We start from the raw sequence: 16,483 nt of genomic DNA, 5'->3' as shown, positions 1-16,483 counted from the left end.
CTCCTGTAATTTACTTACATGAAAAAACTTAACTCTCAACATTTTTGCAAACTTTTGGTCTAAACTTTTTTTGAGGGGGAAGCTATAAAGGCCCCAGCTGCTCACTTGAAGTTGGATGACACTTCCCATCTCGTTAGAGTAAACTCAGCTTTAAATCTCTTCTTGTCCTAGCACTGCCTTCAGTGCCTGGTAGATGCCCCCCTCCCAAAAGAAAACACAACAGGAGACCGTGCAGATGTACATCATCATTTCTGATGATACTCTGCTAATTTTAAAGAGGGAATGTTTACATGCCTTTTTCATTTTCATTATTTCTGTTTCAAAAGCAGTTGTCTTTCCAGTCAGAGAAATCTCAGTTAAAAAGCCCTTACAGTTAAGTAATTTTACAAGACTTACAGGATTTGAATGGGAAAGACATGTACATGGTCACAATTTGGATGATTAACCTCGGGGCCAGCAATGCAATTTATTCAGATGAACTAGCTACTGAAGCATTCTGCTTTTTATTATTTTCATTAAAGTAACACACCAGCCTATATTTTGAGAATTTTAAAGTCGTCTTCAATCAAAAGCAGCATGACGACTGGCCCCATAACCTGCAGGTGCACTTCCAAGGTGTTGCATGCTGCAAGGCCATGGTGAGCTATAAACTCTCTACATTCCTGTACTACTGTTCCAAGATGTTGCTGGCAGGGGTCCACACGCCATACACTACTTCTATCAGCACTAGATTGGTATTTGCTCTGGAACCTGAAACGTAAACCTTCTACACATAGTTTAGCTTCTTTTCTTTCCACTTTTATTCTTTCTTTTGTTCATAAGAAGTCCAAAATAATTAATTCTGTTTAAAGCAAAATCAGGTAAAAATCAATTAGAGCATATTTTCCAATAGCACACCTCTTAATGTGCTATTTACTTATTTAATAAATTTAGGAAAATGACCAAGCATTTTTTGAAAGTCCCTTTTTGGTAGCCTAAAGTAATTACATTCATTATAATAGTTCCATCATATCAAGTACTTTGCCTATCCTAAAATAAGAATGTTGCTCTCACAAAGAGAGATAGTGCAAAGAAGAAACTGTACATTTGTTGCTTATATACTTGTTGTGTTTGTGTGTTCCACCTCTGAAAAAAAATCCACTGAAAATCTGAGGAATAAAAAACCCCACAAAAGTAAAATATTGAGGCAAGAACTATTACAGCATGCTAAGAACAGAACTATTTTTCTCATAACAAGATAGAATCCAAGGAAAAAAACCTTACATTCTAATCATTGTTGAATAGGAGTTATCTAACAATATGCTATGGCTGGGTGAGACAAATGGAAGCATCAGTGAACAACATCAGCTTATTCATCATGTCAACAGGGTTATTTTAATTAACATCAAAAGCCAAGCACATCTGGTGAAAGTCCTAGCTAAGAGGTCTCCATGCTGGGACAGCTACCGAACACATCAGTACACAGATTCCCTTACTTCAGCTATTTGCAGGAAAAAATAATCATTACTTTTGGTACTACAAAGAGAAATTCCAAAGGGAAAAACCTCAAAAAGTAAACTTTTGCCTCATCTTGGTAAGCAGTAAGCATTTAAAACAACCTGTTCCCTACAGAAGTTATGGAGAGTTTCTCACCTCTCAGATCCTGAACAACAATCTACGACTGAAAACGACCCAGTGATTTTTGAGACTCTCATTGGGATAAATGAGGAATATTGGCAGTATCAGATAATAAGAACTTGAAACAATATTTGGACTATTAAAAAAGGGTAAGAAACACTCTTATTAATCCTCCGTAGCTCTTTTCTCTCTGGGAAGATGAGAGATGCAATTCTTTCCATTGAATTTCCATTGAAAGACATATTCTGCCCAACTCAGGCTCCAAGGAGGAACTGCAACATAGCAGAAGAGTCCCGACCCACGCTCCACGGTCACCAGCAGCTCAGGCACCCGCACGGCGATGCACTGTCACCTGGCACCCCTGCATACCAGATGCAGGTAGTCAGGCTGCCTGATCTACCAGCCCTTCGTCACTGTGGGACCCGAGAGAGAGAAACGGGTAGTTGAGTGTTCCCGCCGCGGTGAGAAGTGTCTCTCCAACAGGACTGCACGCTGAACAGAGCGCCATCGGGTGCTGCGATCTCCAGCTACTGCCTCGCGCTGCAGCCTTCCCCAGTCACGTCACCATCACAGATAAATCCCTGCCGGGTGACCCGGCACGTCTTTCAAATCTTGTGTTTCACACCTTTATAAAGCAGGGAGGTTTGAGTCCTCTGCTTCTGGATTCAATCTTGAAAATGCTTAATTAAATAATTGCTACTCACAAGAGTAATCTAACTCGAGTATGGATTTGTGAGATCAAACTTTTCATTTGCAACAAATAAAATCAGCGTAACAATCACCAATTTCATTTTACAAAGCATCTTTTGGAAAAGAGATGTTTCATTGTACCAGGAAATTATCTAATAACATGTTTTGCAACACTTTTTTTAGATTGTAGAGGTGATAAAGACACTTTTAAAACCTATCAAAACAGCTAAGCTTCTGCCTTTCCATTACATCAACTTGTTTTTTCCTGCTGACTTAAATAAACAGCCATAGAAGACCAAGTCCAATGGCACTTTTCAAGTGCACATTTCAAGAAACCCCTCTGAAATTGTCTTTTTTAAAAAAATTAACCCCCAAACACTAAAGTGAACTATTAATTCAAAATTAAAATATTTGTTCAATTACATTTGGCCGAGTGTGACACTGAAAAAAAATGTCTCAAGACTTCCCAGAGAACCTTATTTTCCCTTTCCGGATGTAAATTAAAAGCAAGACAAAAAGAACAGTAACGAGTGATCCCAAGGGTGGAAAAACTTATAGAATTTTCACTGGGTGACCTTCAGCTGAGGCTCCACTATAGGTGATCACATCCACAACCTTTGTACCAACAATTTTCTACAGGGGCCTTTACAAGGCTGTCAGAATAACTTTGAAACTGAGCTTTTTATATTATTTTTGGAGGGAACTTAGAGCAAATCATATTCAAAAATTAAACTAATGTAAACAGAACATAATCAAGATAAAAGTCATATGAAATCAGTAGCTCCAGAAGTTGTGATAAATACGTGCTTTTTTTTTTTTTTTTTTTTTAAATTGGAATTGTGCCCCTCTTTCTTTCTCTTAATATGTTGACTGATTCAACATTTTTCTGCTTTCAAGTTTGGCAGAATTTTAAAAGGATGCTTTTTTAATCCTGGGAATGTCAGAAATCTCAAACCAGGATCTTTCCTAGCTTTGACAAGACACCTTTTACAATATACATACCTTTACTGACTACTCTCATACTGAATCTTTAGCAAAACCTTAAATTATCTTAAATATCAATCATTTCATGTTCCACTTTCAACAAGCTGTAAATAGTCTCACCAGAAATCTCTTTTACTTTAGTTATTCAATTCTACATTGTCCACTCTCTTGCAGTGGCATAATTTATTAATTCTCCACTGCCATAAAGTCTTTCAGTAGTAGATGAAGATCAAAATGCCAAATATAAAACATGAATAAAGAAGCACAACCCTCTGCCACCTCTATGAAAAATTAGTTTTGTCTAAAATTATAATCTACCGGTTAGGTGATGTCAGGGCCGAGAGACAGTGATGGCAGCATCTGTGACATCATCCCATGACTGGAAAAGTCTTCACTAAAGGAATGGCTGTAACAAAATTATACTAGGTACATCCTCTGCAGTATGAAGGGATGGTTAGAATCACTAACATCACTACAACCCTCCTGCTAGCAGGGCTGCCGTGGCAGTTAGAGGAGTTGGAGATTGCATATACACACATTTATTCACCATTAAAATCCGGTTCCCAATTTTCACATTAACTTCACATCAAATCCTTGTTTTTGACATGTGCCTATGCAATTAAGCCATATACATTTGCAAAAAAATATTTTTTTCCTAACCTCTCAAGGCAAAAGCAGTTACTTTTGTGTTTAAATATATACAGTAGAATGAGTAAAATGACAAACATGACTAGGAAAATGTAGTGTCAAAACCAAATGTGAACTAAAAAAACCTTTTGTGAAGAACTCCCACACTAAATTCTGCTCTTGTAAGCTCAAAAATGTTGACCTTTTACTACATTCCCCACAAAGCTGTACAGTGATGATCACACAGTGCAGGCTGTACCCATTTACTGATGCAAAGCCTGCTTTGTTTGAGTCCCCAGATATCTAATCTAGGTGAATAATGGCACTGGCAAGAGGCTGCAGAGAAGTGTATCCACACAATGTAATGTCCTATGTGGCTGTAAAAGAAATCATACACAATTGATGTTAAGATTAGAAAAGCTACCTTTGTCCAAACTGTCCAACTAAGCAGACAATGCAAAGTCTTTCTCGAGTGGTAATTACTTCTGTTCTTGAAGGTTTTGAAAATACCGTATTTTGAGAAAATTCTGAAAACATCATTTGCATTTGAACCTTAATGTGTAAAAAAGGCTGCTTAGGCAATCAAATGACACGAAACAGCTTGGGTTTGTTCTTCTTTCTTCCTTTTTAAAAAGGAGACTCGAAACCCACATCCCCCAAATGATTTATCAGGTAAAGAGACCATTGAAAATATGGTCTGTAAATCTAACAAACTCCAGTTGGGCAAGCTGCCCTCCTCTCACATCTGTGAAGTCTGCTCCTATGAAAAATTCTGTTCTACTTCCAAACATGTTTGGGGCATTGCTGTAGTTTTCACAAACTATAGCTAGTTTTTACAAACAAGTCCACAGGAGAAGGATATTAAAGAGCAATCTGTAGTCCTCTCCAGGGATTTTGAACTCATGCTGCTGATAGAATGGTCAAGAATCCCCAATGACTGCACGATTCTGGTGGTTAAAGTCTGAGCTGCCCTATGGAAACACAAGCTTTGTATCCCATTAGAATGGTAACACTGCAAAAGGATGTAAGCTTATATTGTAAGAACTTCCACGGAGCAAATCTGCTTCAGTACAGAAATTTTTCATGGACAAGAACGGACGCCGATGAGGTTTTAATGCATATGCCCTGCATTATCAATACCACTATAGATACTTCTGAGTTTCGTGCTAGTGCCTCCATCTTTAACACGTTATTTCACATGAACTACTAGAAAGTGGGAAGACATATTCTTCTAGTTCTACATACCACAGATGAAGGCATAGAGAGGTTACGTGATTTCCTGAGTCACACTCTGCAGCACAACAGGAACTGCACTGCTGTTTCCTTCAACCTAGGTCAGCTTCCCAATGACTCGTACTTCCTTCTTGTCTGATGCCGCTGTATTTAGGGGCTTCACAGTGAAGGTGAAGCCTAAGAAAACATGTCAATCAAGAAGTTTTGTGAACTTCTTACAAAAATAACCCACACAGAATTTAAGACTGCTAGTGGCCTTTAAGAATCTCACAAAACCAGAAATCTCACAGTTCAAATACAATTTTTGGTTTTGGAAACACAATACGCTTTAATACAACCTTTAAGAATTTCTTGACAGAAGACTGTTACTTCATCTTGTAACGCTTGCACCATCATTCACCAATCAATCATTGAAAAAGAGGAACGTAGAACGTTTAGTAAAAACTACAACAGTGGATAGACTAGGCAAATTGATCACAGGTAGAAAAAAGCATTACTTGTGGTAGGGATTAAAACTCAAATGTACCATTCATAATCATAGAATCATTTAGGCTGGAAAGGACCATTAAGATCACCAAGTCCAACCATTACCCCAGCACTGCCAAGCCCACCACTAAACCATGTCCCTAAGCACCACATCTACAGGTCTTTTAAATACCTCCAGGGATGGGGACTCGATCGCTTCCCTGGGCAGCCTGTTCTATTCATAAACCTGAACGACGGTCACAATATTGAACCCTAGAAGGATTAGGGACAGATCAATACCCAATGAACAAAAAGGAGCATTATGACCAAGTGAAGGGCCAGCAGATGTTGCATGGGGTATGGGCAGACAAACACGTTACTGCAGGAAAAGCTGTGCCTGGACTTGTAGCTCTACCACTGCTGTGCTTACGCTGTTAACTGCCTATGTGCGTGCTGTGAGCCATGAGGAAATGAAGATAGCCAACTCTCACATCTCCCCTTATATCGTAGTAATTTGTGGTAACACTCTAAGTAATTATTTCAGTTTTAACACAATACATTCTGTTCAGTTCTCTAAGCAAGCCTGTATCTGCCTCTTCACGGTAGCTTCAGTCACATCTGCCTTAAAAATAGTCATAGGTAGGGAACGCTGCAGTGCAGTGCTACGTTCCCAAGTTTTACATTCTTGAAGAGTTCATACAACAGTCACAGGCATCAGCATTCACCCTAGATCTGGACTTTGATTTATTCAATGTAAAAAAATCCCCAAACCAACCCCCCCACCTCCACACCACATCAATCCCACCTCTCTCTCTCTCTAAAATGAAGGGGCAAAATGCCACAAGTCTGTATGTCGAAATTCAGCCCACATGACATTTCCTTTGGATTTAATTGCTTCCATACAATTTGTACCTCCTAGTCACGCTAGGCCCCTGAGCACTAAATATGCTGTTACAAAGAAGCTCTTGTCCTGTAATAACCTCCTTAATCAAAGAGACGGAATTATGGGTAAAACCAATTTTCAACTTCATCCAAAGCATCCGAACAGGAAACAAGTCAAAGCGTAACCACCGACTCTTCCAACATGATTTGAAGAAGTGAGCAGTAAAAAGCTGGAAAGGACAGACTTTACAGATTCTACACCATCAAACCTGTTCAAAGTTGGACACATTCACCAACTTCGGAAGCAGACAGCTCTGCGTACTGTCGCCTATTTACCAGCTACAGTGTAAAGCCGGTCAGGCAGACCATCTTTTTGATGTTGAGTACAGCAGCTCACAAAAATTATAAAAATACACCTACTGCTCATTTTTCTTTCTTTGAGCAACCCAAACCATTAGTAAAGCCAATAACCTCTCAGACGGTTCCAAAAACATTTTCATGGTACCATTCTTAATTAACGCCTGTATCTATTCTATACACATCTTTCTAAAAAGACGCTAATTGCTATTCTTTTCTAATGATTAATGCACAAAGCAATTGTATTTTCAGGTTGTATCATGAGATGGATGCATGCCAGTTGTCATCCATTAATGCACAAATACTCCTGGACTTTGGATTTAACACTAAGAATAAAGCATTCATTTAAGACAAATTTCATTAAACCAATGCAATTCTCTGCATGCGCATTATTCATTTATTAGCCTCGAAGTGTACATCAGTCCAACATATCCAATTTTATGTCAACACGATAGCGTGTATAGCGGTGTCATCGATTTCCATAAATCATTTAGAAGTGCACGCGTCTATATTTAGTGCAACTTTTGTGTCTAGACAGTCTTTTACAATAAGTTTCTTAAACATTTCCTCAAAGGAAAACCTTCTTGGTAACTCTTCTAAGGTCAGTGTAGCCTTGCTTAAAGCTTTCTTCACTGGCACTTTACAGCTAAGTCAAAAATGTAGCTTATATCCTAACTCAGAAAACCCAACAAGAGAGGGAATTGGATCACATCCTGTAAATTGAAGGTGTCCTTGAAGCAATTTTATTCCAGATCTGCTTTCATCCTCAGATTTTATTAAGCATCATATTTTAAGCACCAATTAACCGCCAAATTTTCTTAAGCACCACAGGGGATGTGATTTTAGATTCTGAGAAAATAGTCTATTGATCATGAAATGACACTGTCTTGGACCAGAAAATGAATAATTATTAGCTTTCATCTGAAACTCTGTAGCTGTTCCTACTACCAAATTCAGAGGAAAAAAAGTAGCTTATAGATCCGTGGTGGTTTTTAAAGTTTTTAAGAGGGACTCCAACATCAACATAGAAATTAGCTTAATTTCTCTTTTCAGCTATGCTTTATAAATTTATATCAAAAGAAGTTATTTGTCTATCCAGGTCAAAATTTCCTTCAGTGAATCAGTCTGATTTTAAAGTAATCTACTCCAAATATTTATAATTGTCAATGGGAAGAAAAACTTTAATTTCCACCAAGTTAAATAAACATACGAATAACTTTTTTTTTCACCTCACTGTAAATTGTAAGCTTAACCCTGGCAGATCTTACTGGTAGTACTCAAAGCAGACTTTGTTAAACAGCTCATTTACAACCAGCATCAATGAACAACATCCATCGCTCCGGCTGCAGCAGATCTGCAGAGTCAGTCTAAAACACAACAACTGAAACCACCAAGTTCTGCTCTTTTCACCAGCCCTTTTCAGCCAAGCTCTAAAATAGACACCTATCAGTCAGTAAGATGTGACCCAGCTCTGAACAGGACTATCCAAAGACACTAGAAACAGGATCACTGGATTTCTGCTATAAGGCCGTTGTTGTTGTAACTAAATCTGAACGCTTGACACGTTCACGTGCCTTCAGCAACAAATGCAGTTACCTCAAAAAAAGTGTGTTAAACCAAACCCAAAATTTTAAGCTCGTGAACCAAAATGTGGTCCATTATAACGTTAAATTAAAAATATTTCTGACATTCTGATCTTTAAAAATCTGTGTATTGTATTACAAAGCTCTTTCCATAAACTACTAGGCCACCCGGTGTTTCACGATTTAGTTTGAAAACATGAGGTATTAAAACACTGGCACAGGTTGCCCAGAGAAGCTGTGGCTGCCCCTGGCTCCCTGGCAGGGTTCAAGGCCAGGTTGGATGGGGCTTTGGGCAAGCTGGGCTGGTGGAGGGTGTCCCTGCCCATGGCAGGGGTGGCACTGGGTGGGCTGTGGGGTCCCTGCCCACCCAAACCATTCTACGATTCAATGAAAATTAATCTGAAGATATTATTTGTAAACTACTGTCAGCAAATGAACATATAAACTTACTCTTAACTTCTGTATTAAAAAATATAATTTGGGTAAATAATTATCATAGCCCAACAATTATTAAAATGTAAGCTACAGAAAAATACAAAGAACAGATCATCTAACATATATGGCACATACAATGTCCTGAGACCTGCTTTGTAGTTAAAAATTTCACCATAGGATCAGATGTTGTATGACAGAGCCTGCCTCCTGTTAAATAGAAGGACGTTCAGTTCACCAAATTCAATCGAAAGTCAGTGAAAATGCTTCATAAGCTCCATTCTGCTGTGAATGAAGATGCAGTCTATATTTAAAGTTGCATATATTTTACAAAAGACATGATTTTAAGTCCTTACCAAGTTAAAGATATGCAACATCAAATATAGACAAAACTTTTTTCATACACAAAATGTGAATTTTGACTTGATCACCAGAAAAAAGTAAACGGTTCAGCCCTACTTCTCCTGAAAAATATGTTAGCAAGTGTACTCAATTAAAAGCAACAGAACTTCAAAGATTACGCAAAATGCAAATTCCAACCCATGAAACAGTTCAGCCAGACAATTCACTGTAAGAGAAAAAAAACTAATTACACCTGTTTCACTATCAACTTTATAACTTACAGTACAGAAAACCTATCCAAGCTTGCACTTTGTGCATAACACACTGATCACATTTATTGTCCATTCATTTTGCATACTACTTTAATTATTCTTTATTTCTCAATATTGCACTTCTATATATACTCCTTTGCACTGACAGAAGCAAAAAGCAATTAAATTACTACAGTCAAACTTTTTTTCCTTTTTTTTTTCCTGTGGAGACCATTGCAGTTCTGGTTTTAGTTCAATTCACTACTTCTAATGTAGCACTGAATATGAAAGTTAATCTATTAAACCTTTCAAATCAACAAAATAAAATAAAAAAATAAATTAATAAATCCTTGTTGGTACTGTTTTACTGATGTACTTATGAGCTAATCATACAGAATTTTCTTAGGCAGTATATACACTCTGATTAAATGCACTTGTAAAAGAGTTCATCTAAAATCTAAAATTAACGAACATCTTCAAAAACAAAACCAAAAAACCAAAAACAAAAACACAAAACAAACAAACAAACAAAATCAGTGCAGGCTTTCAGGTGGTCACATGAACTTTACTGTTTGCTCTGTCTGAACATTCCTATCAAGTTACATATCAAGCCGAATACAATCATGAGCACTTACTCGTTATTTAGTGGAAGATACCGATAAGAAAACATTATAAATCAAAAAGGTACCTAAAAACTACCCAGAAACAACATTTCTTTCATGTAATATTAAAAATAAAGATCTTAACTTTGTATGCAGATTATTACAAAATAATTATGGCTATACTTTGCCAGTGTTTATTATTTAATGTATTTGCCAAGTACAGTACTTAAATCAAGCGTATGCAGATGTATCTGAAATATGGTTGCATTCTGTACATACATATTAAATTGAGACGCTTTTAAAGCTGTGATGACTGAAATGCAAGTTGTGACTGGAGCCATAGGTATGCAATTCTAATGAAGCCAAACAGCCTACGAAGTATGTAACAGCAAGAATATGGCCTAGTGTCTATGGCTTTTATTAGTATGTTCCAATAATAACTTTCAATATCAACAGTTCTCTAATAAAACTTATTAAATACTGTTGTGATTACCAACTCTATTGTCTCTACTTCAAAATTTACACACCTAATTTTGGGAGCATATTAAAATTTATCTATCTAACTCTCCCTTACCAGATATTTAGACAATATTTTGTACTGAAACAAAACAGTTATTCCTGAACAACATATAAGGTCAATTTCTGAAATTCTTATTCTGTCCTCAATTGGGCAAAAATCCTATCAAGGCCTGATATTTGCAATAAACTAAATAGCAAACTAACTCTCTGTTTTGAGAGACAACTTTGAAATTCCATTGTTGTTGTTGCTTATAGATAGTACCAGAGATGATTAAATCAGGAGAATATAACAATTTATTTCTGATCGTAAAATTATTTTTCCTATGTTTGTATTTCATGTATTTCATGTTTTAATTTGTAGGAATTAAATGACCTAACTGCGTATGTCTGAGGAGTTCACGTGCTGACCCTCTCTCCTATTTGATTACACTAGAGGTCCCTTAGACAAAGCCAAATCACTCAAGTTTTGCCAAAATGGCATCTGGCCCAACCTCAGAATCAAGAGGCTGAAATTACTCCATACGTTGTGTTGATCCCAGGAAGCAGGAAGATAAAAACCAATTCTTGATTGCACAAAAATGAAGGAAGTTCTCTGGATTTATAACACCATCATCAAAACAGCATTTGAACTAGTTTCCAGTTAAAGGAGCAATCAGATAGACCTCTAATGCTGTCAATCACAGCTTACAAATTCAGTTTTGATGCGTACGTTCCAATCTCAGAACTTCCTAAGCATCTGTAAAATGAGTTACAAAGGTGAGTTAAAGTTGAATTTCCATCAGTTAAGCTTTGGTATTGTATCACAGCTTTCCCGTCTGTCAGGAACTCTTTAAAGCGGATACATGCATTCAATCCAGATAAAAGTCATTAGTACTAATACATCTTGACACCGTCTTGCACATTATAACTTACTTGTAATAAAGAGGAGCAGTTCAGGCACTAAGTGACACTTGAATAATCCACACGAATCCCTTCAAGCGTGGATTAAATGCTCTAAAAGCAGCACGCCTTTGTAAATGTCTCTTTCTAATACATGACACCAAAACCAGCGAGGATGCACGGCCTCTTGCTTTGCACCGTTTTTCGACAAGGACTAAAGCAAGCTACCTGGATGTAAGCCCCACCTGACAGGGCATGCATCACGTCCAGGAGCAACTGCGGTCATAACTGTGGAACGCTACCGCAAAAGTGTCGTACAAAGGTGTTAGTGTTTTCCACATTTTTATCAGAACTTAACCGAGTAACTGTCTCATGTATTGTCCATCTCCTCCCCCATGTCTGAGGCAGAAAAGTACCTCCACTATGAATATCGTACAGCACCAAGCACAACATCAACATAAAACAATAACAATCTCTACAGAATTAACGCAAACGGCTTTCAGGGAAAGGCTATATTTGGAAATCATTTGAGCACTTCAACTGTCTTAATATTACTTGTTTTGTCATTTTCGGAAAAAAAAAGTATTTTCATAGTGTTTACATTACTTTCCTTCTCCTGCTGTCCTGCTGAACACGCTCAGTAATACAAAACTGACCATGTGTTAAATCGAGCTTCTCCACCAACAGAACCAGCAGTAAAAATCTGAACACATCAAGTAAATAACATATTAAAAGTAATTAGCCCTCTTTCCCCTTGAGTAGGATTTACTGGCAAGTATGTCCTGGAATGGCAAAATGTTCACTGTAGCATTTTAAAAAACACACTGTGATAAAGATAACAGCGGCAGCAGTTTCACAAATCTGTTGCGTGCAAACGCCTACTCTCTATATTCTGTTTACCTTCTGGAATGAAATCAGTCTGACCAAGAAGCACTGTACACACACTGAGAAAACATTAAAACCTTAGTCTTCGTTTGAAATAAGAGGCTGTACCACCGAAAAACAAATCGGTGGAAAGTAATACTTGAAAAATTCTTTTTACAGAACATGTGTACACAGCTCAGCATGTGGATCAATACGCAACTGATATTCCCACTTACCAACATAAGAGCTACGCGAGGCAGTTTGCCTGTCTTTCCAGAAACCCTTTTTATCACACTTAAGTTTTTTTCCACACATGCACGCACAGAAAAATGCTTTAGATAACGTTGCCGTAAGTGAGCGTTCATTAGTCTGTTTTCCATCCCCCCCACTTTTGCAGCTTGGTATTTAATTACAGGGTGGAGTGGTCCCCAGGCTACTTATGTTTCTTCCAGTCACAGCCAGAAAATTTCTGCAGGAACTGACATGCAGGAGTGCGACTGCTTCAAGTTATAGCTGGTTCCCGGTCAACAAGGTTAGCTCACTGTTCATTGAAAGTCCCATCACTACTTTTGTTTAGTAATTCTTGAAAATATGTTTAAATACAACAAATTGCATTCTAAACTTTAACAGATAGTAAAGGCTGTAACAGGACATAATTTGGCTATTTGCTTTTAATCTCCTCCTCAATTTTCTTTTGCTAATGACTATAAATAAATCTTTATCATTAAGCTGGAAAGAAATGTTTTGTTTTGTTTTTTATAGACAGGCCTTGAATATAGGAAAATGTAACCTTGTATGCCTGGTTTGACCAAACAGGATTTTCAAGCACATCATCTAATCGAACCCTACCTATTATTGCACGTAAGTTTAAATGCCGCTTTCCATAAACAATTTTAAGTTTCTTCAGAAAATTCTTATTTTCACCTGAAAAACATTACACCACTTGCAAAATATTATAATTCATATGTGATTATATTATAGCTAAGTATTACTCCCAAAAGCATTGAGGTATAAATACATACATTATAGGTATAGAGAGATACATTATTCCAATTCATTTTTATAGAAATGAGAAAAGTTTTGTTGGATAAATAAAACTAGGGAAACAAAACAAAGACTAACCTAGGTAATAAATTAGATACACAATGAAAATTTTATTTTATATATAAAAAGGATGCTGATAATCAGAATATTACTGTTGATAGGATTTGGAAAAAAATGAAAGACACTTTGGGGTTTTATCCATAGCTTTTTTTTGTTTTGTAAAGGACTTGCATTTTTGGCCTAAGCAACAAGAATCCATCAGCTTGGAAAACTCTGTCTCTATGTCAGAAATGCGTGATAGGGAGGTGAAACCAGATGAGCTCATTCTGATATTTGTCAAAAACCAAACAGCAGACAAAGAGTACGTTATGTAATTTTTAGCCAGAGGTATCTGAAAACACCTGCTGGCCAAGCCCTAGTGAGAATTTATATAAAATATTTATTTACGAATGATCTGTTACAGCACTCCTATCAGTCAGCTGCTTCTTCTCTGCCCTGTTCTATTGAGAAAAATATATGCAAAGTGCAGAGCAACAAGATCTTCTCATTCAGGTGGTAAACCAAATTAATAAAAAGTCCTAACTCGGACCCTGGTACATGTCCACCCGGTATTATAAACCGTATAAAGTAACATACAGAATGGCAGAGAGAAACGAAACGTATTTTCGTGCTTTGCTAGTAACTCAGAGTGTGACAAGAAGCAAAAATCTAAACTCTGTGCAGAGCAATTAGAAGACTGGGCTCTTGAGTAATCCTTTGGAGATTCCAAAGCCACAAGGCCAAGAAATCATTACAGAATCATGTAAATGATGCATTTATTAATTCTTCTAAACAGTGAACATTCTCCTTCCCAAGTCCCATCGTGCGCTGTCTATATGCCATTTATAACGGCTGAATACACATACGCACGTGGTTGAATGTGAACTCAAGATACTACTCTTCTGACTGAGAAGGCTGTAGTAAACGAGTAAATGATCTCCTGTAGCCCTGGCAGTTTAACTCCCTCAAAATCCTTGGGTAGATGCTTTGTCAGTAAATGTTTTATTTCACTGGTAAACATTCTGCCACCGCATGTTCACCAGGTTAATTCAGTGCCACTTAATCTGCAGTGAATCTGGAGCGGAGATACAGAATCTACCAAAATAAGGTACTGTTGCCTTACCACATATTACAATTATTACCTATCTCCAGGCCTGTTAAACTGCTTTGAATCAAATTCCAGATGTCATAAATAAAACACTCCGACCAAACTTACTGGCCAGAAGGGACAGGCAGCTACGTTACCACACTTCTCAAAATCTGTCACTAAAATAAGGAAGCCTCCTCCCGTGTCCCTACAGATATGGATGCTATAAATATAATACACACCACTTGTACTGCAGCCGCGCATTCCGCTGTGAAAAGCCGCTCAGGATCCGAACACGGCGGTTTCGCCGTTAAAGCCCGGACTGGGGAGCCGGGAGCCCGGGTTACGCAGTTCCCCCACCCACAGCGCCCGTTACCTCCACCGGGTCACACAGTGTCCTGTTCCCACGTTCTGGAAAACTCCCTGGAACAACCGCTACTGAACTTATTTTTAAAAAATTAGTTTCTGAATCTCGGACGCGTGGCCAAGCAGGAGAGAAGTACGGAACCGACAGTTTACGGGCAGGGCTTTTCCTCCCGCCTCTGGAAGCAGCCCCGCAGCCCGCGCCCGGCGCCTCGCTTCACCGCCACCGCACCCGTGAAGGGGGAAGGAGCGCCCCGCACGCACCTCGTACTCGGAAAGCCTCGGCGCTGCCTCACAGCGCTCCCTCACGGCGCTGCCCCCCGCCCCGGCGTCCCCTCCCGCCTCACGGCGCAGCTCGCGTCCGGCCGGAACGGCGACCCCCCCCCCCCCCCGCCCCTCTGCGCTCTGCCCCGCGTGGCCGCCGTGAAACCCGGCCGACAACCCTCCCCCGGTGCGCACCGGGCCGCGGCAACTCCAACTCCCCCTCCGGGCCAGGACCCCGCGCCCGCCCCGGGGCTGCGGCCGCCGCCGAGCGCAGGAGCTCCCGCCGCCCCACTCACTTGAGGAAGTAGCGCTGTCCCGTGTGCGTGAGCGCCATCTCCCAGCCGGGCGGCAGCGGCAGCTCGTCCGTCACGTCGTAGGAGCGCTGGCGGAGGTGCGCGTGCTGCTGCGCCGCGCCCGAGCCCACGAGCGAGGCGGGCGAGGAGTGGGAGCGGACGTGCTGCGCGGCGGCGGGCCGTGGCGGCGGGCCGCCCGAGTCCGTGCTGGACTGCCGCGAGTGCGAGCCCGAGTCGGGCTCCTTGAAGAAGGACTCGGGCAGGATCTTCTTCCTCCAGGAGCTGGGCTTGGGGTTCATCACCGCGTTGAAAAGCGCCTCCAGCTCCGTGTCCAGGTCCTGCGTGACGTGGATCACCTGCTGCCCCGGCGGCGGAGGCGCGGGAGCGGGGTTCATCTTCCACCCGGCGGCGGGCGCAGACGTCCCAGGGGCAGGCAGTGGCCGGGCCGGCCCCGCTGCAAGGCCGTCGCCGAGGACGTGCCCTTCGGAGCCGAGCGGACGGCTCTGCGGGAGCGGCGCCGCTCAGCCGGAGCGGGCAGGCGGCGCGGGAAGTGCCTCTGCGCCCCCGCCAGCAGTGTCGGTGTCCCGGGCGGCCGGCGGAGGGGCGGGCGGGTCAGCCCCCGGGCAGCGCGGCGCCCTCCCCCCGGGCCGGGCCGCGCCGGGCAGCGGCGGGGCGAGGGCCGCGCCGGCCCCTCCCGCCCGCCCCTCAGCGGCGCGGGCCCAGCCCCCGCCCCGCCCGCAGTTATACAACGGCCTCGGAAACTTTGGGTGCTCGCAGGCGCTGCGGGACGGGGGCGGTTTTCCCGCGCAGCAGAGGGGTTCTCGGGGCGGTGGGGACACGGTCTGGGCCGGTTCAGGCCCGCCGGAGCATCCCTCAGAGCCCGCCGGCACCGGGGACGGGCGGGGTGTCCCTCAGAGCCCGCCGGGGTCAGGGGCCGCCGAGGTGTCCCTCAGAGCCCGCCGGCACCGGGGACGGGCGGCGTGTCCCTCAGGGGCCGCCGAGGTGTCCCTCAGAGCCCGCCGGGAGCGGAGCCGCAGCCGGCCGGGGTGTCCCTCAGCGCCCGCCG

The 16,483-nt window shown here is 41.3% G+C and overlaps 1 protein-coding gene across 1 annotated transcript in view; it reads right to left on the bottom strand.

Moving 5' to 3' along the window:
• The window catches only part of WWTR1 (WW domain containing transcription regulator 1), an 85,436-nt gene extending 69,220 nt beyond the window's left edge, over window positions 1-16,216 (bottom strand). Inside the window, exon 1 of the mRNA XM_054835585.1 lies at window positions 15,421-16,216. Coding sequence (XP_054691560.1) covers window positions 15,421-15,812 — 392 coding nt within the window. The 5' untranslated portion in view covers window positions 15,813-16,216. The remainder of the gene's footprint in view (window positions 1-15,420) is intronic.
• Window positions 16,217-16,483: the final 267 nt, after the last annotated feature.

This window comes from Grus americana, chromosome 9 (genome assembly GCF_028858705.1).
Source record: "Grus americana isolate bGruAme1 chromosome 9, bGruAme1.mat, whole genome shotgun sequence".
NCBI classification, from domain to species: Eukaryota; Metazoa; Chordata; class Aves; order Gruiformes; family Gruidae; genus Grus; species Grus americana.
Note: the sequence above shows the minus strand (reverse complement) of the source record. Positions and strands in the feature narration are given on the sequence as shown.